Source organism: Spermophilus citellus (assembly GCF_964194105.1).
Source record: "Spermophilus citellus genome assembly, chromosome: 2".
Taxonomy (NCBI): domain Eukaryota; kingdom Metazoa; phylum Chordata; class Mammalia; order Rodentia; family Sciuridae; genus Spermophilus; species Spermophilus citellus.
Window position 1 is genome coordinate 241,566,573 of NC_138183.1, and position 27,233 is coordinate 241,593,805.

General features: G+C 33.7%; 1 protein-coding gene across 1 annotated transcript; it reads left to right on the top strand.

The window, feature by feature from the left end:
- Positions 1 to 16,571: 16,571 nt before the first annotated feature.
- On the top strand, positions 16,572 to 17,534 carry LOC308641865 (olfactory receptor 8J1-like; the record flags this gene model as incomplete). Its single annotated transcript, XM_081280448.1, has 1 exon — positions 16,572 to 17,534. The coding sequence occupies one exon, from the start codon at positions 16,572 to 16,574 to the stop codon at positions 17,532 to 17,534; it is 963 nt and encodes a 320-aa protein (XP_081136574.1).
- Between the last annotated feature and the right edge of the window lie 9,699 nt (positions 17,535 to 27,233).

The window sequence follows — 27,233 nt, forward strand, 5'->3', positions numbered from 1 at the left end:
AGCAAATCTTTAGTCATAATAATTATGATGCAAGAAACACGTGTAATACTACAAGACAAATTAGACTCAAAGACATATAAAAGTTGTAATGAGAACACATTCAGAGTTGCCTTAAGGATGACATATTTTAGTTTTATAAAAATTTCTTCCCATTCCTTATTGTATAAATTTATATATATATATATATATATATATATATATGTAATTTTTATTTATATATATTTGTTTATATACAAAATATATATGTTTATATATATTTATATATATAATATACAATAGGTACAAGTTATATTATTATTTTAAGATTGTGAGTTAATGGAATCCCTTTTGTTTTTTATTATATTTCCATCTTAATATAAATGTTCACAAATATATATGTAATGTTTTATATATATGTATATATGTGTCTATATATATAAAACTTTAGCTTGTTGGAATATTGTGGAATATGTATCTAACAATTTTGTACTTATTCTTGCTTAATATTGTCAAATTGGTCCCACTGAATTATTTTCCAGTTATCTCTTTTGCCGTGTGGATTAATATTTTCACAAGTTAAGGAAAAAAATTTGTTCTACCCTACTAATTACTTTGTTATTAAAATGGTCCTAGAATGGTAATTTTTTTATTTAAGAAGCAAGCTGGACGGCCACAAAATTATATGTAGTCAAATATAACAAATTACGTATATTGAATTTCATCATGCCTATTATATACTGATAACCTATTTTTAATTGAATTTACAAGTCAAAATAAAAATAATAATTATTTCCCGGTACTACTTAAACTAATGTAATAATATATTTGTAAAATATTATTTACATGTGAGAACATACTGGGTATTTTTAATAGAGGAAATAAATATCATTTTAAAAATTAACTAAACATATTTGGATCTCTAGAACAGCCGTGTATCTAGAACTAGAAGAATTTTTCAGAAAATTGTTGATCTTATGTAGACATTAAAGTCACAATACCAATTTCAAGACTGACAGTAAACCGTCACAGTACTCAAAGAGACAGAACATTTTTTAAAGTTAGATAAATGCATAGATAGGAAGGAATAGAGATGAAATGAAAGCATATATATATATATATATATATATATATATATTCAATTGATCATCTACTAAGAATTTTCATGTAATTCAGTGATACATAACATATGTATATATGAATACATGGACATCTTAAATAAACAAACATACACATTTAACAATGTATATTTATCTCCTATAATTCAAGATCAAAAAGATAATCTAGCAAGAATAGGAATAAATGTTAAATATGCTTCAAATAATAAATATTAATGACCACTAATCTCATGATAAAACATCCTCAGCATCCTCTCACATCATTGGGGAAATAAAATTACAATAACAGTAACAAACTTTTCCAGCCAAATTTTTGAAGAAATTTAAAATACCCCATTATCCAGGGACCCAATTTCAAGCTGATACTAAGTATCATTTGCTGTCTCTGGTTCCAGTAGTTATCTTATATTGCTGATTGGAATGCACAATTATACTGTTTTTTTTGGCAAACATGTAGACAGTTTTAAATAGAATTAAATATACAGCTAATTTCACCTTAAGGATTTTTACTTACAGGGAAACACAATGTATGCAGAAAAATACACATACACTCATGTTACGGATTGTTTTATTCAAAATCATTCAAAGGAAAAATATTTTAACTGGTGATTAATGAATAAAAAGACAAATTATGGCATATGGGTAAATGGCATGTAACTCCACATCATAATGAAATAAACCCCATACAGGCAGCAGCAAGGATGAGTTCAAAAGCATTAAATAGAAACAAACTTTCCTTGTTGTTCATTTTATATGATGTTCTAGCACAGGCGAACTGATTTCTGAAGATAAAAATAAGCAATTTTGGCCTGGAATATGTAACTGGGGAATATATCACAAAACCATAATGAAACATTTTAGGGTGATAGTGCGTGCACATGTGTGTGTATTTATATCCAAAGAAAAAAATCTTAGCCCACAAAGAAAACATTTTCCCCAATGCATACATATATTCTGAATTATGAATGGAAATAACATTTTTTCAAATGTAATTCATGTATGTAAATTATTATTGTTTTAACAGAAATCAACAAAATATGACCTTTAATTTTTCCTTGAGTTATAACTATTAAATTAAACTATTTCATATGTGAAGTATAAAATATAGTATTTAAGATAGTCTATCTAATTTGCATATCCATCAACTCAGGAATTTTTGGTGGGTATGGTGAGAACATTTAATGTCTACTGTTAGCATAATTTCAGCTGTACAGTTGAGTAATGTTACCTACAGTCACCCTGGTGGACATTAGCTCAACAGAAATTATTCACTCTCCATGACTGAAACTTTTTTCCCATAGTCAAAATCTCTGCATTATCCCTATCTCTAGGCTTTTGAAACCACCATTGCACTCTCTGATTCTATGAGTTTAAATTTTTATACTCCAGCTTCTCCTCTCTGCCTTTCCGCCTTGCTTCTTTCTCCCCAGCCGTCTCTCCTCCCAAGCTCAGTCTCTAAATTTAGATCTCAACTTCTTTCCCCCACCCCGCCCACTCTCCTGCGTGTCCGGTACCCGGACCGCGCGGCCCTGAGGCGCCGCCCCCCTCCCCCAACCCGCACCCCCTCCCCGGGGGTCCCGAAGGCCGCCGCCGCTGCCTCCGCCGCTGCTGCCGCGGCCTCCCGTGGAGCACCATAGAGCAGACTCTTCACCGCGCGAATGAGCTGCCGAATTATATGAAACAGCTGATAAGCTGAGCGACAATTTAAAATCCAAGTGATCCGAGAACACGCACTGAGCTCTGACCCGCTGAATTCAAACTCCCGGTCACCTGCTTCCCGCAGACAAACAGCTATGACTCGGCATTAATTCATCCCGCTGAAACAACTGGTCAGCCCTTCTCATCCTACGAAGGTAAATGCCTACCGAGCCTTCATAAGTAGAGGCCACAGGTTTGAAACGGGGCTTGGGAGAGAAGGACCCACCCGTTGAATTAGTCTCCCGGCAAAGGGAAACCGTGTCATCAGACTGCTGCGGAGGAGATAACTTCGTTGAAACAGGTGTGTGATCCCATAGCCTTGCCTCTCCACACATCGGGAAAACTCTAAGAGCCCCTCCCAGCTCTCCCGTAAGGGCCCCTCCCAGCTCTCCTGTGAGTGCTTCAGCCAGCCCGAGGGAATCAGAGGTGGTGCGGTCCCGCAAGCGGAACTACCGCTCCCAACAGGGCTGACTGCTGAGGTCTCTTGCACCACCTACGGGGATGTGGATACCAGAGGGCAAGTAAAAGCTGCTGAGGATTCTCAGCCCCAAACTCTACAAGCTTAGGGTATGAGGGAATGGCAAACTGGAAGAGTGTGCCCAGTCGTTCATGAAAACAGGGCTCCCGGGAGCAGCAGGCTTGGCGTGTAGCCAGTATTGTGGTGAGAGGGGCCTGGCTAGAGAAAAAGTGGGAAGTGACTAGACACAAGAGGAGGCCCTAGACACTCAGGATTGGAGACTCGCCCAGTCTGGGAGGAGCTGCTGCACAGTGATTGGTTCCCGCGTATTGACAGGAGAAACTTGACCTGGTGGGCACAGCGCCATCTACTGGAAGAGAAGTTAATCAAACTCTAAGACTGCATTTATTAGTTTTTTTTTTCTTTTTCTTTTCTCCTTTTTTTTTTTTGATTTAGGTTTTTATTTCATTTTCATTTTTTTCTTTCTTGTTGTTTTATTAATTTTTTTTTACAAAATATTTTTTTAAATTTTTTTTCTACTAATTTTAATTTAAATTTTTTAAATTATTATTATTATTATTATTATTATTATTATTATTTTTTAATCTTTTTCTTTTTTAGTTCCTATTCTTTTTCTTCTTTAGTCTTCTCATTTTTCTTATCCCCCCTTTTTTCTTGAATTCTACCTGCCTACTCTCATTCTCTTTAGAGACTTCTTCCCTTCCCTTCAAATACCTTTCCTCCCAAGCATCAAACTAATTTATAGGAGTAAACAGTAACTCAGCAGTCAAACAGAACAAGAAGCAACATGAGCAGCTTCAAAAAACAAGGAAGAAAAGGAGTACAAACAACGCAGGACAGCCTAAATATTCAGGAGGACCTAGAGTCATCAGAAAAATGGTCATATAAAGAACTCAAGGAACACCTAAGACAGATGGAATGGAACCTTAAAGAGGATACAAGACAGCAAATTCAAGCAGCGAAAGAACACATTGAGAATGCATTTCACAAACAGATAAAAGAAGAAGTTAAGCATCTTTATCAGGAGATAGAGATTATAAAAAATAATCAAACAATAATTCTAGAAATGAAGGAAACGATAAACCAAATTAAAAACTCAATTGAGAGTATCACTAACAGAGTGGAGCAAGTAGAAACCAGAACATCAGATAATGAAGACAAAATATACCATCTTGAAAAGAGTCTAGCCAACTCAGAAAGGCTGGTAAAAAATCACGAGAAAAACATCCAAGAATTATGGGATAACATTAAGAAACCGAACTTACGAGTCATCGGGATAGAAGAAGGTACAGAGATTCAAACCAAGGGAATGAGAAACTTGCTGAAGGAAATAATTACAGAAAACTTTCCAGAAATAAAAAAGGAAACAGATATACAAATTGAAGATGCATACAGGACACCGAGCACACAAAATCACAGTAGACCAACGCCAAGACACATTGTTATGAAGATATCCAATATACAGAACAAAGAGAAAATATTAAAAGCTACAAGAGAAAGGAGACAGATTACATTTAGGGGTAAACCAATACGGTTAACCACGGATTTTTCATCACAGACACTGAAAGCAAGAAGGTCATGGAACAATGTATTTCAAACACTGAAAGACAATGGATGCCAACCAAGAATTCTGTATCCAGCAAAATTAAGCTTCAGGTATGACAACGAAATAAAAATCTTTCATGATAAACAAAAGTTAAAAGAATTTGCAGCCAGAAAACCAGCATTGCAAAGCATTTTGAGCAAAACACTACAAGAGGAAGAAATGAAAAACAATAACCAAAACCATCAGTGGGAAGTGCCTCAGTAAAGACAGAGGGCAAGGGGAAAGACAATCATGGAGAGACAAACTAAATTTTTTTTAAAAAAAAGGATAAACAATCAAACATGGATGGAAGTTCAAACCACATATCAATAGTAACTCTGAATGTTAATGGCTTAAACTCTCCAATAAAGCGACATAGGCTGGTATCATGGATTAAAAAAACAAATCCAACAATATGCTGCCTCCAGGAGACACATCTGATGGGAAAAGACATACACAGGCTGAAGGTGAAAGGATGGGAAAAAATATACCACGCACATGGTCCTCGTAAGCAAGCAGGGGTGGCCATCCTCATATCGAATAAAATCGACTTCAAGACTAAGTTAATCAAAAGGGATAAAGAAGGTCATTATATACTGTTAAAAGGAACCATTCACCAACAAGACATAACAATTATCAATATTTACGCACCAAATAATGGTGCTGCGACATTCACAAAACAAATTCTCCTCAAATTCAAGAATCAAATAGACCACAACACAATAATTATGGGAGACTTCAACACACCTCTCTCACCATTGGACAGATCCTCCAAACAAAAGTTAAATAAAGAAACTATAGAACTCAATACCACAATCAATAACCTAGACTTAACTGACTTATATAGAATATACCAACCATCATCAAATGGATATACTTTCTTCTCAGCAGCACATGGATCCTTCTCAAAAATAGACCATATATTATGCCATAGGGCAACCCTCAGTAAATATAAAGGGGTGGAGATAATACCATGCATTTTATCTGATCATAATGGAATGAAACTGGAAATCAATGATAAAAGAAGGAAGGAAAAATCCTACATCACATGGAAAATGAACAATATGTTACTGAATGATCAATGGGTTACAGAAGACATAAAGGAGGAAATCAGAAAATTCTTAGAGATAAACGAAAATACAGACACAACATATCGGAATCTATGGGACACAATGAAAGCAGTTTTAAGAGGAAAGTTCATCGCCTGGTGGTCATTCCTCAAAAAAAGAAGAAACCAACAAATAAATGAGCTCACACTCCAACTCAAAGCCCTAGAAAAGGAAGAGCAAAACAACAGCAAATGTAGCAGAAGGCAAGAAATAATTAAAATCAGAGCGGAAATTAATGAAATTGAAACAAAAGAAACTATTGAAAAAATTAACAAAACTAAAAGTTGGTTCTTTTGAAAAAATAAATAAGATCGACAGACCTTTAGCCATGCTAACGAAGAGAAGAAGAGAAAGAACTCAAATTACTAACATACGGGATGAAAAAGGCAATATCACAACAGATGCTACAGAAATACAGAAGACAATTAGAAATTATTTTGAAAACCTATATTCCAACAAAATAGAGGATAGTGAAGACATCGATAAATTTCTTAAGTCATATGATTTGCCCAGACTGAGTCAGGAGGATATAGACAATCTGAACAGACCAATATCAATAGATGAAATTGAAGAAGCCATCAAAAGACTACCAACCAAGAAAAGCCCAGGACCGGATTGGTATACAGCGGAGTTTTACAAAACCTTTAAAGAAGAATTAATACCAATACTTTTCAAGTTATTTCAGGAAATAGAAAAAGAGGGAGCTCTTCCAAATTCATTCTATGAGGCCAACATCACCCTGATTCCAAAACCAGACAAAGACACCTCAAAGAAAGAAAACTACAGACCAATATCTCTAATGAACCTAGATGCAAAAATCCTCAATAAAATTCTGGCGAATCGAATACAAAAACACATCAAAAAAATAGTGCACCATGATCAAGTAGGATTCATCCCTGGGATGCAAGGATGGTTCAACATACGGAAATCAATAAATGTTATTCACCACATCAATAGACTTAAAGATAAGAACCATATGATCATCTCGATAGATGCAGAGAAAGCATTCGACAAAGTACAGCATGCCTTTATGTTCAAAACATTAGAAAAACTAGGGATAACAGGAACTTACCTTGACATTGTAAAAGCTATCTATGCTAAGCCTCAGGCTAGCATCATTCTGAATGGACAAAAGTTGAAGGCATTCCCTCTAAAATCCGGAACAAGACAGGGATGCCCTCTATCTCCACTTCTATTCAATATAGTTCTCGAAACACTGGCCAGAGCAATTAGACAGATGAAAGAAATTAAAGGCATAAAAATTGGAAAAGAAGAACTTAAATTATCACTATTTGCAGATGACATGATTCTATACCTAGAAGACCCAAAAGGGTCTACAAAGAAACTACTAGAACTAATAAATTAATTCAGCAAAGTGGCAGGATATAAAATCAACACGCATAAATCAAAGGCATTTCTGTATATCAGCAACAAAACTTCTGAAATGGAAATGAGGAAAAACACTCCATTCACAATATCCTCAAAAAAAATAAGATACTTGGGAATCAACCTAACAAAAGAGGTGAAAGATTTATACAATGAAAACTACAGAACCCTAAAGAGAGAAGTAGAAGAAGATCTTAGAAGATGGAAAAATATACCCTGTTCATGGATAGGCAGAACTAACATCATCAAAATGGCGATATTACCAAAAGTTCTCTATAGATTTAATGCAATGCCAATCAAAATCCCAACGGCATTTCTTGTAGAAATAGATAAAGCAATCATGAAATTCATATGGAAAAATAAAAGACCCAGAATAGCAAAAGCAATTCTAAGCAGAAAGAGTGAATCAGGCGGTATAGCGATACCAGATTTCAAACTATATTACAGAGCAATAGTGACAAAAACAGCATGGTACTGGTACCAAAACAGGCGGGTGGACCAATGGTATAAAATAGAGGACACAGAGACTAACCCACAAAGTTACAACTATCTTATATTTGATAAAGGGGCTATAAGCATGCAATGGAGGAAGGATAGCATCTTCAACAAATGGTGTTGGGAAAACTGGAAATCCATATGCAACAAAATGAAACTGAATCCCTTTCTCTCGCCATGCACAAAAGTTAACTCAAAATGGATCAAGGAGCTTGATAGCAAATCAGAAACTCTGCGTCTGATAGAAGATAAAGTTGGCTCCGATCTACAGATTGTGGGGTCGGGCTCCAAATTCCTTAATAGGACACCCATAGCACAAGAGTTAACAACTAGAATCAACAAATGGGACTTAATTAAACTTAAAAGTTTTTTTTTCAGCAAAAGAAACAATAAGAGAGGTAAATAGGGAGCCTACATCCTGGGAACTAATTTTTATGCCTCACACTTCAGATAGAGCCCTAATATCCAGAGTATACAAAGAACTCAAAAAATTAGACAATAAGATAACAAATAACCCAATCAACAAATGGGCCAAGGACCTGAACAGACACTTCTCAGAGGAGGATATACAATCAATCAACAAGTACATGAAAAAATGCTCTCCATCTCTAGCAGTCAGAGAAATGCAAATCAAAACCACCCTAAGATACCATCTCACTCCAGTAAGATTGGCAGCCACTATGAATTCAAACAACAACAAGTGCTGGCGAGGATGTGGAGAAAAGGGTACACTTGTACATTGCTGGTGGGACTGCAAATTGGTGCGGCCAATTTGGAAAGCAGTTTGGAGATTCCTGGGAAAGCTGGGAATGGAACCACCATTTGACCCGGCTATTGCCCTTCTCGGACTATTCCCTGAAGACCTTAAAAGAGCATGCTACAGGGACACTGCCACATCGATGTTCATAGCAGCACAATTCACAATAGCTAGACTGTGGAACCAACCCAGATGCCCTTCAATAGATGAATGGATAAAAAAAATGTGGCATCTATACACAATGGAGTACTATGCAGCAATAAAAAATGACAAAATCATAGAATTTTCAGGGAAATGGATGGCATTAGAGCAGATTATGCTTAGTGAAGCTAGCCAAACCCTAAAAAACAGATACCAAATGTCTTCTTTGATATAATGAGAGCAAGTATGAACAGAGCAGGGAGGAAGAGTAGGAAGAAAAGAGTAACATTAAACAGAGACTTGAGATGGGAGGGAAAGGGAGAGAAAAGGGAAATTGCATGGAAATGAAGGGAGACACTCATTGCTAAACAAAATTACATATAAGAGGTTGTGAGGGGAATGGGAAAATAAACAAAGAGAGAAATGAATTACAGTAGATGGGGTAGAGAGAGAAGATGGGAGGGGAGGGGAGGGGGGATAGTAGGGGATAGGAAAGGTAGCAGAATACAACAATTACTATTAGTGCATTATGTAAAATTGTGGATGTGTAACTGACGTGATTCTGCAATCTGCATTTGGGGTAAAATTGGGAGTTCATAACCCACTTCAATCTAATGTATGAAATATAATATGTCAAGAGCTTTGTAATGTTGTGAACAACCAATAAAAAATGTAAAAAAAAAATAAATTTTTATACTCCACATAAAACTATGACCATGTAGTAAAATATGATGCTTTTAAAAGTATATAAGCTATATGTGTATCTATATTTTACTACATAAATTTCCAAAGTATATATTCAGTTTGCATTTTTTAACACATTGAATTAGGATCTAATGAAAATTTCTATTCCTATATTTAAAATAACCTGTAATTAATTCAAAGCAGGTTTTCTGCCCAGTGAAGAAGATATCCATCTTCACAGGTTCTTTGTTCCTGGACATTTTTTTGTTTTGTTACACTTATCATTTCATCTCACAGTATCATGATTGAGCCAGCAAAGCCCAATGACATTCTAATTCATTTTAAATTCCTCTGGTTATAGGAAGAATTTTTCTGCCTCCAAATTCATATATTATAACCCTAATTCCTATTATTGAGAAGAAAATGGTATTTAGAAATGGGTCTTTCAAGAGGTGATTGAATTAAAATGAGATCCTTAAGCTGCATCCAAATCCAATCCAACTGGTTCCTTCATGAGAACAGGAGATGAGGGAAGAGAGAGGGCGATGCATCTGACACAAACAGACCAGGAGCAGCCACACCAGGACATAGCTGATGAGGTGACCATCTGCAGGCCAAAGGAGTGGCAGATGACAAATCAGATCTACTGGGCTGGGTGGTGCATGCCTCTAATCCCAGCAGTTTTGGAGGCTGGGGGAGGAAGATTGTGAGCTGAAAGCCAGGCTCAATTTAGCAATCCCCTAAGCTATTTAGCAAGACCCTGTCTCTAATAAAATATTTAAAAAAATGGTTGGGGATGTGGCTCAGTGGTTAACATCCCTGAATATTGAGTGGTATTTTATTATGGCAGCTCTCAAAAATTAATAAAACATGTATCCTTATTTCTTTACTTAATCCCCACCACCACCATCAGGTAACCACACTTGAGTATTTACTGTGGATATGCTTGATCCTTGTATTCTTACAAAGTATGAATTTTTGTGCAATAGGCATGTGTTTACCAAAAGGTCATCATGCTCTATATTTCCACTTGTAAGTTTAAATTTAAGTCTACAGGGGACAATCTTGTGTAGTGTATGCACATGTGTGAGTATTTATATCCAAAGAAATCTTAGCCCACAAAGAAGACAATTTCTCCAATGCATATTGTTTTCTAAATATTTTTGTAAACATTATATTCAGGAATTGCATATATATAAAATATTCAGTGTTTTAAAAATCCATTTGTACATTTGGAAAATTTTAGTCATTTTCAGAAGATCCCTTTGCTCAAATAATGTTTTAATCCTCTCCAGTATTTGTCTACTCTTCTTTTATCTCCTGAACAGCAAGTATAAAGGAAAGATCAAAAGAATTTTAGTAAATGAGTACTAATTTTTAGAGGGAGTATCCTTCTTCTATTGTCCACGTTATAATTTTCCAGAAAGTATTTGCAATGTTATTCTATTGTTGAAGTATAAGGAATAAAAATCCCAACAGAAAAGGTGGCATAATAAACACATCCCTTACAGATGTACACTGTTCTAATTTCAGTGACAATTAGGTTCTAGTTCTTATATGTTCCTTTCTTTCTTCTTCTTCTTCTTTTTTTTTTTTTTGCAATAAATATGTGCCTGGAAATCAGCTGATTTGACAGACACACCTCAAACACTGGGTCCCCTAGATATCATGGAATTGACAGTCTATGGTTCAGACTGCTACAAAGAATATAGAATGGACTGGGTTTGTGGCTTAGTGGTAGAGCACTTGCCTCACATTATGAGTAAGCATCTTCATATCAGAGAAAACATTTGGCCTTTGTTTGGCATGGGCTTGCTTCAGTTAGATTTATATTCTCTAATTTTATCCATTTACCTGAAGTGCCAGAATTTTATTCTCTTTTAATGCTGAGTAATATTCCATTGTGTATATATACAAGTTTCCTTATATCCACTCATCTACTGAAGGGCATCTGGGTGGGTTCCTCAATTTACCTATTGTGAACTGTGCTGCTTTAAACACTGATATGGCTGTGTCCCTCTAGTATGCTGTTTTTAAGTCCTTTGGGTATAAGCCAAGGAGTGGGATAGCTGGGTCAAGTAGTGGTTCTATTCCAAATTTTCCAAGGAATTGCCATACTGCTTTCCAGATTGGTTGCACCATTTTGCAGTCCCACCAGCAATGTATGAGTGTGCCTTTTTCCCCACATCCTTACCAACACTAATTGTTGTTTGTATTCTTGATAGCTGCCATTCTGACTCGAGTGAAATTAAATCTTGGAGTAGTTTTATTTGCATTTCTCTAATTGCTAGAGATGTCACACTTTTTCATATGCTTCTTGATTGATTGTATATCTTCTACTGAGAAGTGTCTGTTCAGTTCCTTTTCCCATTTATTGATTGAGTTATTTTTTATTTTATTTTATTTTATTTTATTTTATTTTATTTTATTTTTGGTGTTAAAGTTTTTGAGTGCTTAATATATCCTAGAGATTAGTGCTCTGTCTAATGTGTTTGTGGTAAACATTTCCCCCATTCTATAGGCTCCCTATTCACTTCAGTGATTAATTCTGCCTATCCAAGAACAAGGCAGATCTGTCTATCTTATAAGATATTGTTTAATTTGTTTCTTTAATGTGTTGTAGTCTTTCACCTCTTTTGTTAAATTTATCCCCAAGGTTTTTGCTGTTGTTGTTTTCTTTTTAAGGCTATTGTAAATAGGATAGTTATCCTAGTTTTATTTTCAGTAGATTTGTCACTGATGTACAGAAATGTTTTTGATTTTCGGTGTTGATTTTATATCCAGCTACTTTGCTAAATTCATTTATTTGTTCTAGGAGATTACTGGTGGAATGTATCGGGTCTTCTAGGTATAGAGTCATACCAACTGCAAATAGTGACAATTTGAATTCTTCTTTTCTCATTTGTATCCCCACCTTTTTTTTTTTTTTTTTGGATGTGCTTGTTCCTTATGTTCTTATAAAGTATGCGTTATTGTGCAGTGGGCATGCATTTACAAAAAGGTCATTGGGGCCTGTATCTCCACTTCTAAGTAAAGTCTACAGGACAATCCTGTGCAGTGTGTGCATGTGAGTGTGTGTGTCTCTGGGTATGTGCACATGTGCATGCCCAAAGCGGTTAACCCCCAAAGAAGAAAATTTCTCCACTGGGCACCAGTTTCTAAATATTTGCATTAGACAGTACATGCATGAAATACACATATTTAAAATATTCATTATTTTAAAAACTCCATTTCTACATTAGGAAATTTATAATCATTTTCAAACATACAACTTTGATTAAAATACTGTGGTTGACTCTTCTCTAGGATTTGTCTACTCTATTTTATCACATGAAATGCAAATGTAAAGGAAAGATTAAAAGAATAATTGTATTAAATGAAGAACACTTTGGGAAATGGAAGTCCTTCTTTTAACATATACTGAAAATTTCCAGGAAATAAGTATGATGTCAATTCTATTGCTGAAGACAAGGGATAAAAGCCCAACAGAGATGGTGGCATAATAAAAAGCCTCCTACAGATATAGATTGTTGTAATTTGATTGATTAGGAGCAGTTCCTGCTCCTATATATTCTATTTTTGCAATAATGAATCTCTATCTGGAGATGGGATTTGACAAACACACTTTAATCACTGTATCCCCTAGATATTATGGAATTGACAGTCTATGGTTCAGACTGCTACAAAGAATCCGGAATAAGTATATAGAGAATTCCTGGAGGAGAGCCCTGTTAAGGAACCAGTCCTAGGTGGCATATTCCCTGAAGATGTATCAGGAAATATGTGGATCCCAGAGCCACCTGTGCTCAGAGGTAAGGTCCAAGGTATATAGAACACATGGATACTCATAGCTGCAGTCCAGAAACTCAAACTTGAAGCAGATTCTCATGAGAGGTGAGTAAAAAATATTCATTTTATTTTTCCATAAGGATCTTAAAGACATTCAAACCATGGCTCAAAATAAGCCACTTCACTTTGATTTTGGAAGATACCATGAATTCCATGAAATTTTAAAAAACATACAGTACTTACCCTAATATTTATTTTTGATATTTTAACTGTTTTCAGAAATACAGGATGTCAAATAGGATACATTATACATATTTCCAAATTAAAACTGGCATCATGTCTCATAAAGAAAGTAGATGCATAACTACTCAAAGTCAAAATCATGCCCCTCCTTGAGGGCAGAACTACAGACAACAAATTTTGTCAGAAAAAATTATCATTTAAATCTGATAACACACAGGAAATTAAACATAGAATCATAGCACAGTAACAATGCAATAATGGAACATATTTACATAAATCTTATATCTTACAGAAAAATCTTCTAACATTTTAGTACAACAGTATAAAAAAATGACTTTTGTTCTTTAGACAAAAAGAAAACAAAAAGATTTCCATTTGAGCAGTGGCACTTGTGAGAGGGTTGGTTTTCAGTGGAAAATGAGGAAGATTAAACAAGAAACTTGTTAAGATTTTTGGTCACTATTACAATAAAAACTTTACAATATATATATATATATATATATATATATATATATATAGAGAGAGAGAGAGAGAGAGAGAGAGAGAGAGAGAGAGAGTCATGATTTAGACTGAAATTTCTCAAACTGTGAAATTAACTGTTGCAGTGTGCTCTAGACATAAATATTAACATGTCTAAATGATTGTTAATATTTTATGAACAAGCACAACATACAATATGGGAAGCATCACTTTGATTACTCTGTTCTTTTATATTCAAGACATACCTGACATACCTCTGTCCTTCCCTTTTATATCTCCTACATAATTCCTTGTAAGATTTATATTGAGAGTACCATGTTAATCTAGTAACCTCTGTCTCCTGCTTCTCCTTCTTGGCTCAGTCAGCACCTTGAAAATACCATCACTCTGCTTTGTTTCTTTGAATTTCAATTCGGCTCCATAGTTTGTGCTTTCAAATCACTTCAATTCATTATCTTCATAACAGTCTGAGTAATATTCTTAAAACTTAAATCTTATCACATTTTTCACCTATCATAAAATTTCTCAATAGTGTAAAATCTTAATATATAAAATTGTATTATCTGAGTTCTCTAAGTTATTTTCTACTCCATTGTACATATTCCAAGTTGCCTGGATTCTTAAAAATTGTTCTTCCTTTGCTTTCACAGAACAGCTGATTACTTCTGATTGTTTATGTCTTTAGTTTTCAATTTCAAAGTGACCTTGGAAGACTATCTGTTAATCTCTCTTGTGAAATTGTTGTCCCAAGTTATATTAACTTGTTTATTTTTTTGTAAGTGCTGCAGTTCAAACCCAGGACCTGTGAATGCTAGATACACACTCTACTTATAAGCTACATTTACATGCTCCTAGCTTACCTCAATAATCTTTGTGCTCTGTTTAATTTTCTCATTACACTTACACTTATTACACTCTAGCTACATTTATTTTCTTTCAATATTTGACTTTTTAAAATTTTTTAGTATTGGTGATTCAACCAAGGGTGCTTAATCATTGGCCGCACTCACATCCCTTTTTTAAGTTTTTTTTTTTTATTTTTTTTTTACTTTTGAGACTGGGTCTCCCTGGCTTTTCTACACTCCCACTAAATTGCTGAGGATGGCTTTGAACCTCTGATCCTCCTGCCTCAGCCTCCCAAGCTTCTGGGATTTCAGGCATGTGCCATGGATCTGAATTATTTGACAATTTTTTTGTCTGTTCCCTGTAATTAGAATAAGAAATCCATGAGGTGAAGGGCAAGAAATTATCTGAGTTTTCAAAGTTGTCTGGAACAGAGTAGAATTTCAATCAATATGTGGTTAATAAATAAATAAGAAAACAATAAAAAGAACCTAGCATTATGGTTTTATTTTTCTGATTCTCTGTGTCTTGTCATTTCATTTATTTCAACGCATAATAATTTTCTCTTTTTACCTTTTTTTTCTATATGTTTTAAGGGAGAGAAAATGTCAACAGTTCCAGGTTTTTACTGCTTAGACATTTATCAAAATATAATCTTTACTCTCAGGAACTTAATTTCAAGTCTTTAGGTAAGAACACATGACTGGTCTTACTATTTTACATTATTCATTTGTCAGTAGGGACTGGAAAGGGACTCTAATTGGTTTACTTTGGGAGATCATTCTTAAGATAAATAATCTAGAAAAACATTTAATAATATGAAATAGCATGTTATTCCATGGCAGATAATATTCACTGTAATGATCAGAGCAAGTACATAGCATGAAAATATTTACTATGACCACTATAGCTGTCAAATTGTGAAAAAGGTCAATTAAAGGGTTTAACTAAAATTAAGAGCATATTTTTTTTTAATTATAAAAAAATGTTGTAAATGTAATAAATAAAAATGATGATAAAAATAAAACAGTGGAAAGAATGGGAGGAATTATATAGCTTCTGGAACAAGAAAACAAGAATAATGAGAAGGGAAAGGTAGGAAGAAATACCAAGTAAATCATCATGTCAACAAGTTACAAAAATGTTAAAAATGACACTGTTATTTTTTTTTTAAAGATTGAAAATGGAAACTAGTCATCTAAAAAGTAGGTGTTAGATCATATCTCTAGATATTTTTTTCTGAGTTAATAAAATTGAAAATGAAAACAAAACAGTTAACAGACTTAAATAATTGAATATGGTAATTGACAAACAGAATACACAGAATGGGAAAGGATAGGGCCTAGAATCATCTGTTCTAGGGAAAGAGAAAAAAAAAGAAGTATCAGATCAAGAGATTACAAAGAATCATTGAATTTTTTTATTGTTATAATTCCTGGTGGCTCTCTCCTACTCAATGAAAAAGAAATGATGTGAATTATGGCTTCCAGTGTTTGCAAGCAAAGGACAATATTAACTGCTTTAGGGGTCAAAGAAGTAAACCTTCAAAATGTTCCATGATCCTGGACTACCTTATAACTTACCATACTTTAACTTTCCATATGATTACAAATTTTTAATCAATGAGCAAGACTAACACATAATTGAAGGAAATCTCACCCAAAGAATTGTCATTATATATAATAAGTTTATAAGAAATTCTTAACCTTGTAACTATTTATTATTATTATTATTATTATTATTATTATTATTATTATTTTTCTACAAACAGATGAATTCCACTGCACTCATGGCTCCTGGAAATCTCACCCAGGTGACTGAGTTCATTCTCACAGGAGTCTCAGATGTTCCAGAGCTGCAGATTCCTCTCTTTCTTGTCTTCCTGCTCATCTATGGGCTGACTGTGATGGGGAACCTGGGCATCATCACCCTCACCAGTGTTGACTCTCAACTTCAAACCCCCATGTACTTTTTCCTACGACATCTGGCTGTCATCAACTTAGGAAACTCTACTGTCATTGCCCCTAAAATGCTGGTCAACTTCTTAGTAAGTAAGAAAACCACTTCATACTATGAATGTGCCACCCAACTGGGAGCATTCCTCGTTTTTATCATAGCTGAGGTGTTCATGCTGGCAGTGATGGGCTATGACCGCTATGTGGCCATTTGCAACCCCCTGCTCTACATGGTGGTGGTATCTCGGCAGACTTGCAAACTGCTGGTTTCTCTCACCTACCTGTATAGCATTTCCACAGCTACTGTGGTTTCATCTTTGGTATTCTCTGAGTCTTACTGTGCTTCCAATGTCATCAATCATTTTTACTGTGACAGTGTCCCTCTGTTAGCCCTGTCCTGCTCTGATATTTACATTCCAGAAACAATAATCTTTGTATCTGCTTCAACAAATATGTTTTTTTCTATGACTGTAGTTCTAGTATCTTATTTCAACATTGTTTGGTCTATTCTAAGGATGCGTTCATCAGAGGGAAGGAAAAAAGCCTTTTCCACCTGTGCTTCACATATGATGGCAGTCACAGTTTTCTATGGGACTCTGCTGTTCATGTATTTGCAGCCTCGAACCAGCCATTCCCTGGACACTGATAAAATGGCATCTGTGTTTTACACCCTGGTGATCCCCATGCTGAACCCCATGATCTACAGCCTGAGGAACAAGGATGTGAAGGCCGCCTTAAGGAGATTCATGACAAATCCATTCTCGTCCCTTAAAACAACGAAGTTTATGAACTTGTAGGTAAATAAAGAGAAAAATATGATTACCTTAGTAATCTTAGTTATGTAAATGAGCTGACAATTTAAAGGTATTTCTAGGAAAAACGAAAGAGGGTCCAGGATCTAGGATGCAAAGGTTATTAAATAAAAAAATAAACTGTAGGTTATTAAGTTGTGAGGGTAACATAGAAACACAGATACTATTCCATAACTCTGCCTGCAAGTGAGCTGGTCACCAGTGTGAAAACAATAAATGAAATTTCTTCAGAGTCCAGGCAGATATATGTTTAAAAAAGTTAAACAAATTTAAAAAGAATAAAGGCATATGCAAAAGAGGAATAAAGCTGATCATGTTTGTTCCTGGCTTTTGTTTTTGTTTCTTCTGAAACAAATTGATATAATGGATCATTGCACCTTGACAAACTGTAATTACAGAAAAATAATGTAATTTTTATATAAGTTATCAAAATTGAACTGATATTTCTATTTAAAACTCCCTGTCTTTTTCTTAATGAATTTGTAATGAATAACTGAATTCTACTAATAGATAGGATTTAATGCTTCCAAGTAATGTTATGTACAATTTTAAAAGTAAATCCCAACATACAATATAATTTCATGAAATTTGATTTATATGCTTGATACATTCTTTAAATGTTTTTCTTTTTCTTTGTTCTGAGTATATACTTTTATATTTTGTGAAATTCATATCTTTTACTGTGGTATTATTGAACTTTAATGGGTTATCTTCATCTACATTCCTTACATCATTAGAGGAAAAAAATAAATTCATCAATGATTTTGCTTTATGTTTGGAAACTCCTTGATCTGAAAGCATACACCAAAATCTGTTGTATACAACCTTAAATATGTGGTGGACAACCAGGCTATATTTGAGAATTAGTGACTGGCCATAAAGACATATTGAAAAAGCTTCATGTACATTCCTGTATAGGACTGTAAGAATAAATTCTGGCAAATATCAAAGAATTAAACTGGAAAACATATGATAGCATTATATGCCTATATTCTCCTTACTCATAATCGTGTTTTGACAATGAGTTTTTTAATATTATTACTAAATATTTAGTCAGAATAATTACAACAAAAACACTGTAATGCTTTAAGAAAAATTAGACTCAAAGACATAGGAATGTTATAATTAATATATATTCAGAGTTGTATTAAAGTTAACATATTCCGTCTATCTTTTTACAAAGTCTATCTTCCTCTGGCTTAGACAAAAAATAACAGGAGAAATGTTTGGTGTAGGGTGTGATTGTGAGTTAATTGACTTATCTTTCTTAGTCCCACACTGACTTACATTTTATTTTGTATTATATTTCCATCTTAATATGTTTGTAATACCTATACATATAGTATGTGTATGTATTATGTATACATATTCACACATATGTCTTTAGAATATCATGTATTTCAATGACATTAAGATATGATTGTGTATATACATACAAACATTCATATATATTTAGCAACAATTATATTTATCACCTATAATTCAAGAATAAAAAGAGATAATATAACAAAAATAGAAAAACATAAATCTAACTATAACTATTAATTATCATTAAGCTCATGACAAAGAGTCCCCAACATCCTTTGTGATGTGGAAAATGAAATTACAAAAACAGTGAGAAAGTCTCTCCTAGACATATTTTTGAAGTGAAATTAAAAATCCCCTGTTATCCAAGGACCCAGTTTCAAGCTACTACTAATTATCAGTTACTACCTCTGATTCCTGAAGTTATCTTACTTTGCTGATTGGCATGCATTAATACTTTTCTTTGGCAAACAGGTGGACAATATTATATAAAGTTAAATATGCAACTAACTTATGTTCCAGGGATTACCCTCATGGATTTTTACCTACAGAGAATGACAATATGTCTAGAAAAATATACATACACTCATGTTACTGATGTTGTGTATTAAATAATTTAAAAGAAAAAAATTAACTGCTCATCAACAAATAAAAATTAAACTATTGCATGTGGATAAATAACATACTACTCAGTGATAGAATAAAATGAACTCCCAAATAGGCAGCAAATGCCTAAGTTTCAATAGCATTAATCACACAAACTTTTCTGGTTTTTCCTTTTAGATAATGTTCTAGAACAAGCCAACTCATCTCTGAAGAGAAACATAAGCAATTTAGGCTTGAGATATGGGAAAATGTATGACAAAAAGACTTCAGGAAACATTTAAGATGATAAAATACTCCGAATTAGGAAAAAATAGCATTTTTCAAATGTTACCCATGTAATTAGTATGTTGACAGAAAACAATAGAATATGACACTTTTATTTAATTTTTCAGATGTTTTAGTTATTATTGGGCTGGATTTGTGGCTCAGTGGTAGAGCTTTCACCTAGCAGGTGTGAGTCATTGGGTTTGATCCTCAAGACACATAAAAATAAAGTTATTGTGTCCACTTAAAACCGAAAGATAAATATATGAAAAATAGTGTATATATATATATATATATATATATATATATATATATATATATATAAAGTGTAAGCCATGTTTATCATGATCAGTCTTTTCTGCATATCTGTCACCTCATATAGCAAACTTTTTCAGGTAGTATGTTAAGAAAATTTAGTATCTGCTATTAGCTTAATGTCAAGTATTGGGCTGAGTAAACTTATGTACAGCCAACATGCTGGACATTAGCTCTACAGATTTAATTGTCTCCCATAACTGAAGATTTTTCCTCTTCGTTCAAAATATTCAAAATACCCCCACCCCTGCACCTTGAGACTGCCAATCCACACTTTGTTAGTTTAATTTGTTTTCAGATTTCACATAAAAATGAGATCATGTAGTAAAACTTGATCCTTTTAAAAGAATATTCACTATGCATGACTATAATTTATTTTTTATTTATTTATTTATTTATTTTTATTGTTGGTTGTTCAAAACATTACATAGTTCTTGATATATCATATTTCACACTTTGATTCAAGTGGGTTTTGAACTCCCATTTTTACCCCATATACAGATTGCAGAATCACATCAGTTACACTTCCATTGATTTACATATTGCCATACTAGTGTCTGTTGTAATCTGCTGCCTTTCCTATCCTCTACTATCCCCACTCCCCTCCCCTCCCCTCCCCTCTTCTCTCTCTACCCCCTCTACTGTAATTAATTTCTCCCCCTTGTATTATTTTTCCCTTTCCCCTCACTTCCTCTTGTATGTAATTTTGGATAACCCTGAGGATCTCCTTCCATTTCCATGCATTTTCCCTTCTCTCTCCCTTTCCCTCCCACCTCTCATCCCTATTTAATATTAATCTTCTTCTCAAACTCTTCGTCCCTACTCTGTTCTTAGTTACTCTCCTTATATCAAAGAAGACATTCGGCATTTGTTTTTTAGGGATTGGCTCGCTTCACTTAGCATAATCTGCTCTAATGCCATCCATTTCCCTCCAAATTCTATGATTTTGTCATTTTTTAATGCAGATTAATACTCCATTGTGTATAAATGCCACATTTTTTTTATCCATTCGTCTGTGACTATATTTTACTAAATAAATTTCCAAAGTATATATTTAGTTTCCAGTGTTTGGATGTATTGAATAATGATATTAAGAAGATTTTTTTCTCTATTTTAATAACTGTAATACTCATCAGAACAGGTTTACATGAGCAGGTTTACTCATGAAGATGTCTGTCTTTACTTTTTTTTTTCACCTGAGATGAGAGATTTGAAAGACTTATGTTTTTCATTCCATCTTAGAATGTCATCACTGTGCTAGCAAAGCCCCCTTCTATTTTAAATTAATTATTAATCCCTTTGATAATGGGAAGAATATAGTCTCCCCAAATTTGCATAAATTAATAGAAAACCCTAAATATATTTACGGAGAAGGGAAATAATCCAATAAATGTGGTTCCTTTATAATACAAGGAGATGAGGGGAGAGAGGGAGATGCACCAGACACAAACACAGACAAGGAGAAGCTACTCCAGAGCACAGGCAGTGGCCATCTGCAGGCCAAGGAGTGGCAGATGAGAAACCAAACCCACAGACATCTAGATCTTGGACTTTGGGGCTCCTAACTGTAAGAAAATAAATTTACGTTTTTTGTAGTTGCATGGTATTTTATTACAGCAACTCTCAAAAATCAATAAACCTTGTATCTTTATTTCTTTTTCTTTAACAATTTATTCTAACTTGTTATGCATGATGGCAGAATGCAATTCATTTCATATTACACATATAGAGCACAATTTTTCAAGTCACTGATTGTACACAAAGTATTTTCACACCATTCATGTCTTTGTACATGTATTTAGGGTAATGATGTCCAACTCATTCCACCATCATTCATACCCCCCTGACTCCTACCTTCCTTTCCTTCCCCTTTGCCCTATCTAAAGTCCCTCCATTCCTCACATGCTCCGCCTCCCTCATCGCCATTAAGAGTAAGCATCTTCATATCAGAGAAAACATTTGGCCTTTGTTTGGCATGGGCTTGCTTCAGTTAGATTTATATTCTCCAATTTTATCCATTTACCTGAAGTGCCAGAATTTTATTCTCTTTTAATGCTGAGTAATATTCCATTGTGTATATATACAAGTTTCCCTATATCCACTCATCTACTGAAGGGCATCTGGGTGGATTCCTCAATTTACCTATTGTGAACTGTGCTGCTTTAAACACTGATATGGCTGTGTCCCTCTAGTATGCTGTTTTTAAGTCCTTTGGGTATAAGCCAAGGAGTGGGATAGCTGGGTCAAGTAGTGGTTCTATTCCAAAATTTCCAAGGAATTGCCATACTGCTTTCCAGATTGATTGCACCATTTTGCAGTCCCACCAGCAATGTATGAGTGTGCCTTTTTCCCCACATCCTTACCAACACTAATTGTTGTTTGTATTCTTGATAGCTGCCATTCTGACTTGAGTGAAATTAAATCTTGGAGTAGTTTTATTTGCATTTCTCTAATTGCTAGAGATGTCAAACACTTTTTCATATGCTTCTTGATTGATTGTATATCTTCTACTGAGAAGTGTCTGTTCAGTTCCTTTTCCCATTTATTGATTGAGTTATTTTTTATTTTATTTTATTTTATTTTATTTTTGGTGTTAAAGTTTTTGAGTGCTTAATATATCCTAGATATTAGTGCTCTGTCTAATGTGTTTGTGGTAAACATTTCCCCCATTCTATAGGCTCCCTATTCACTTCAGTGATTAATTCTGCCTATCCAAGAACAAGGCAGATCTGTCTATCTTATAAGATATTCTTTAATTTGTTTCTTTAATGTGTTGTAGTCTTTCACCTCTTTTGTTAAATTTATCGCCAAGGTTTTTGCTGTTGTTGTTTTCTTTTTAAGGCTATTGTAAATAGGATAGTTATGCTAGTTTTATTTTCAGTAGATTTGTCACTGATGTACAGAAATGTTTTTGATTTTTGGTGTTGATTTTATATCCAGCTACTTTTTCATTTATTAGTTCTAGGAGACTACTGGTGGAATGTATCAGGTCTTCTAGGTATAGAGTCATACCAACTGCAAATAGTGACAATTTGAATTCTTCTTTTCTCATTTGTATTCCCACCTTTTTTTTTTTTTTTTGGATGCGCTTGTTCCTTATGTTCTTATAAAGTATGTGTTATTGTGCAGTGGGCATGCATTTACAAAAAGGTCATTGGGGCCTGTATCTCCACTTCTAAGTAAAGTCTACAGGACAATCCTGTGCAGTGTGTGCATGTGAGTATGTGTGTCTCTGGGTATGTGCACGTGTGCATGCCCAAAGCGGGTTAACCCACAAAGAAGAAAATTTCTCCACTGGGCACCAGTTTCTAAATATTTCCATTAGACAGTACATGCATGAAATACACATATTTAAAATATTCATTATTTTAAAAACTCCATTACTACATTAGAAAATTTATAATCATTTTCAAACATACAACATTGCTTTAAAATACTGTGGTTGACTCTTCTCTAGGATTTATCTACTCTATTTTATCACATGAAATGCAAATGTAAAGGAAAGATTAAAAGAATAATTGTATTAAATGAAGAACACTTTGGGAAATGGAAGTCCTTCTTTTAACATATACTGAAAATTTCCAGGAAATAAGTATGATGTCAATTCTATTGCTGAAGACAAGGGATAAAAGCCCAACAGAGATGGTGGCATAATAAAAAGCCTCCTACAGATATAGATTGTTGTAATTTGATTGATTAGGAGCAGTTCCTGCTCCTATATATTCTATTTTTGCAATAATGAATCTCTATCTGGAGATGAGATATGACAAACACACTTTAATCACTGTATCCCTAGATATTATGGAATTGACAGTCTATGGTTCAGACTGCTACAAAGAATCTGGAATAAGTATACAGAGAATTCCTGGAGGATAGCCCTGTTAAGGAACCAGTCCTAGGTGGCATATTCCCTGAAGATGTATCAGGAAATATGTGGATCCCAGAGCCACCTGTGCTCAGAGGCAAGGTCCAAGGTATATAGAACACATGGATTCTCATTGCTGCAGTCCAGAAACTCAAACTTGAAGCAGATTCTCATAAGAGGTGAGTAAAAAATATTCATTTTATTTTTCCATAAGGATCTTAAAGACATTCAAACCATGGCTCAAAATAAGCCACTTCACTTTGATGTTGGAAGATACCATGAATTCCATAAAATTGTAAAAAACATACAGTACTTACACTAATATTTATTTTTGATATTTTAACTGTTTTCAGAAATACAGGATGTCAAATAGGATACATTATACATATTTCCAAATTAAAACTGGCATCATGTCTCATAAAGAAAGTAGATGCATAACTACTCAAAGTCAAAATCATGCCCCTCCTTGAGGGCAGAACTACAGACAACAAATTTTGTCAGAAAAAATTATCAGTTAAATCTGATAACACACAAGAAATTAAACATAGAATCATAGCACAGTAACAATGCAATAATGGAACATATTTACATAAATCTTATATCTTACAGAAAAATCTTCTAACATTTTAGTACAACAGTATAAAAAATGACTTTTGTTCATTAGACAAAAAGAAAACAAAAAGATTTCCATTTGAGCAGTGGCACTTGTGAGAGGGTTGGTTTTCAGTGGAAAATGAGGAAGATTAAACAAGAAACTTGTTAAGATTTTTGGTCACTATTGCAATAAAAACTTTACGATAGAATATATATATATATATATATATATATATATATATACACACATACATATACATATATATATGTATATGTATATATACATATATATATATGTGTATATACATATATTATATATATAGTCATGATTTAGACTGAAATTTCTCAAACTGTGAAATTAACTGTTGCAGTGTGCTCTACACATAATATTAACATGTCTAAATGATTGTTAATATTTTATGAACAAGTACAACATACAATATGGGAAGCATCACTTTGATTACTCTGTTCTTTTATATTCAAGACATACCTGACATACCTCTGTCTTTCCCTTTTATATCTCCTACATAATTCCTTGTAAGATTTATATTGAGAGTACCATGTTAATCTACTAACCTCTGTCTCCTGCTTCTCCTTCTTGACTCAGTCAGCACCTTGAAAATACCATCACTCTGCTTTGTTTCTTTGAATTTCAATTCGGCTCCATAGTTTGTGCTTTCAAATCACTTCAATTCATTATCTTCATAACAGTCTGAGTAATATTCTTAAAACTTAAATCTTATCACATTTTTCACCTATCATAAAATTTCTCAATAGTATAAAATCTTAATATATAAAATTGTATTATCTGAGTTCTCTAAGTTATTTTCTACTCCATTGTACATATTCCAAGTTGCCTGGATTCTTAAAAATTGTTCATCCTTTGCTTTCACAGAACAGCTGATTACTTCTGATTGTTTATGTCTTTAGTTTTCAATTTCAAAGTGACCTTGGAAGACTATCTGTTAATCTCTCTTGTGAAATTGTTGTCCCAAGTTATATTAACTTGTTTATTTTTTTGTAAGTGCTGCAGTTCAAACCCAGGACCTGTGAATGCTAGATACACACTCTACTTATAAGCTACATTTACATGCTCCTAGCTTACCTCAATAATCTTTGTGCTCTGTTTAATTTTCTCATTACACTTACACTTATTACACTCTAGCTACATTTATTTTCTTTCAATATTTGACTTTTTTTAATTTTTTAGTATTGGTGATTCAACCAAGGGTGCTTAATCATTGGCCGCATTCACATCCCTTTTTTTAAGTTTTTTTTTTAATTTTTTTTTACTTTTGAGACTGGGTCTCCCTGGCTTTTCTACACTCCCACTAAATTGCTGAGGATGGCTTTGAACCTCTGATCCTCCTGCCTCAGCCTCCCAATCTTCTGGGATTTCAGGCATGTGCCATGGATCTGAATTATTTGACAATTTTTTTGTCTGTTCCCTGTAATTAGAATAAGAAATCCATGAGGTGAAGGGCAAGAAATTATCTGAGTTTTCAAAGTTGTCTGGAACAGAGTAGAATTTCAATCAATATGTGGTTAATAAATAAATAAGAAAACAATAAAAAGAACCTAGCATTATGGTTTTATTTTTCTGATTCTCTGTGTCTTGTCATTTCATTTATTTCAATGCATAATAATTTTCTCTTTTTACCTTTTTTTTCCTATATGTTTTAAGGGAGAGAAAATGTCAACAGTTCCAGGTTTTTACTGATTAGACATTTATCAAAATACAATCTTTACTCTCAGGAACTTAATTTCAAGTCTTTAGGTAAGAACACATGACTGGTCTTACTATTTTACATTATTCATTTGTCAGAAGGGATTGGAAAGGGACTCTAATTGGTTTACTTTGGGAGATCATTCTTAAGATAAATAATCTAGAAATCATTTAATAATATGAAATAGCATGTTATTCCATGGCAGATAATATTCACTGTAATGATCAGAGCAAGTACATAGCATGAAATTATTTACTATGACCACTATAGCTGTCAAATTGTGAAAAAGGTCAATTAAAGGGTTTAACTAAAATTAAGAGCATATATTTTTTTTTAATTATAAAAAAATGTTGTAAATGTAATAAATAAAAACTGATGATAAAAATAAAACAGTGGAAATAATGGGAGTAATTATACAGCTTCTGGAACAAGAAAACAACAATAATGAGAAAGAAAAGGTAGGAAGTAATATCATGTCAACATGCTACAAAAATGGTAAAATTGTTACTGTTATGTTTTTTTTAAAGATTGAAAAAGGAAACTAGTTATCTAAAAAGTAGGTGTTAGGTCATTTCTCTAGATATTTTTTCTGAGTTAATAAAATGGAAAATTAAAACAAAATAGTTAACAGACTTAAATAATTGAATATGGTAATTGAAAAACAGAATACACAGAATGGGAAAGAATAGGGCCTAGAATCATATGTTCTAGGGAAAGAAAAAAAGAAGTATTATATCAAGAGATTACAAAGAATCATTGATTTATTTTATAGTTATAATTCCTGGTGGCTTTCTCCTACTCAATGAAAAAGGCATGATATGAAATATGGCTTCCAGTGTTTGCAAGCAAAGGACAATATTAACTGCTTTAGGGGTCAAAGAAGTAAACCTTCAAAATGTTCCATGATCCTGGACTACCTTATAACTTACCATACTTTAACTTTCCATATGATAACAAATTTTTAATCAATGAGCAAGACTAACACATAATTGAAGGAAATCTCACCCA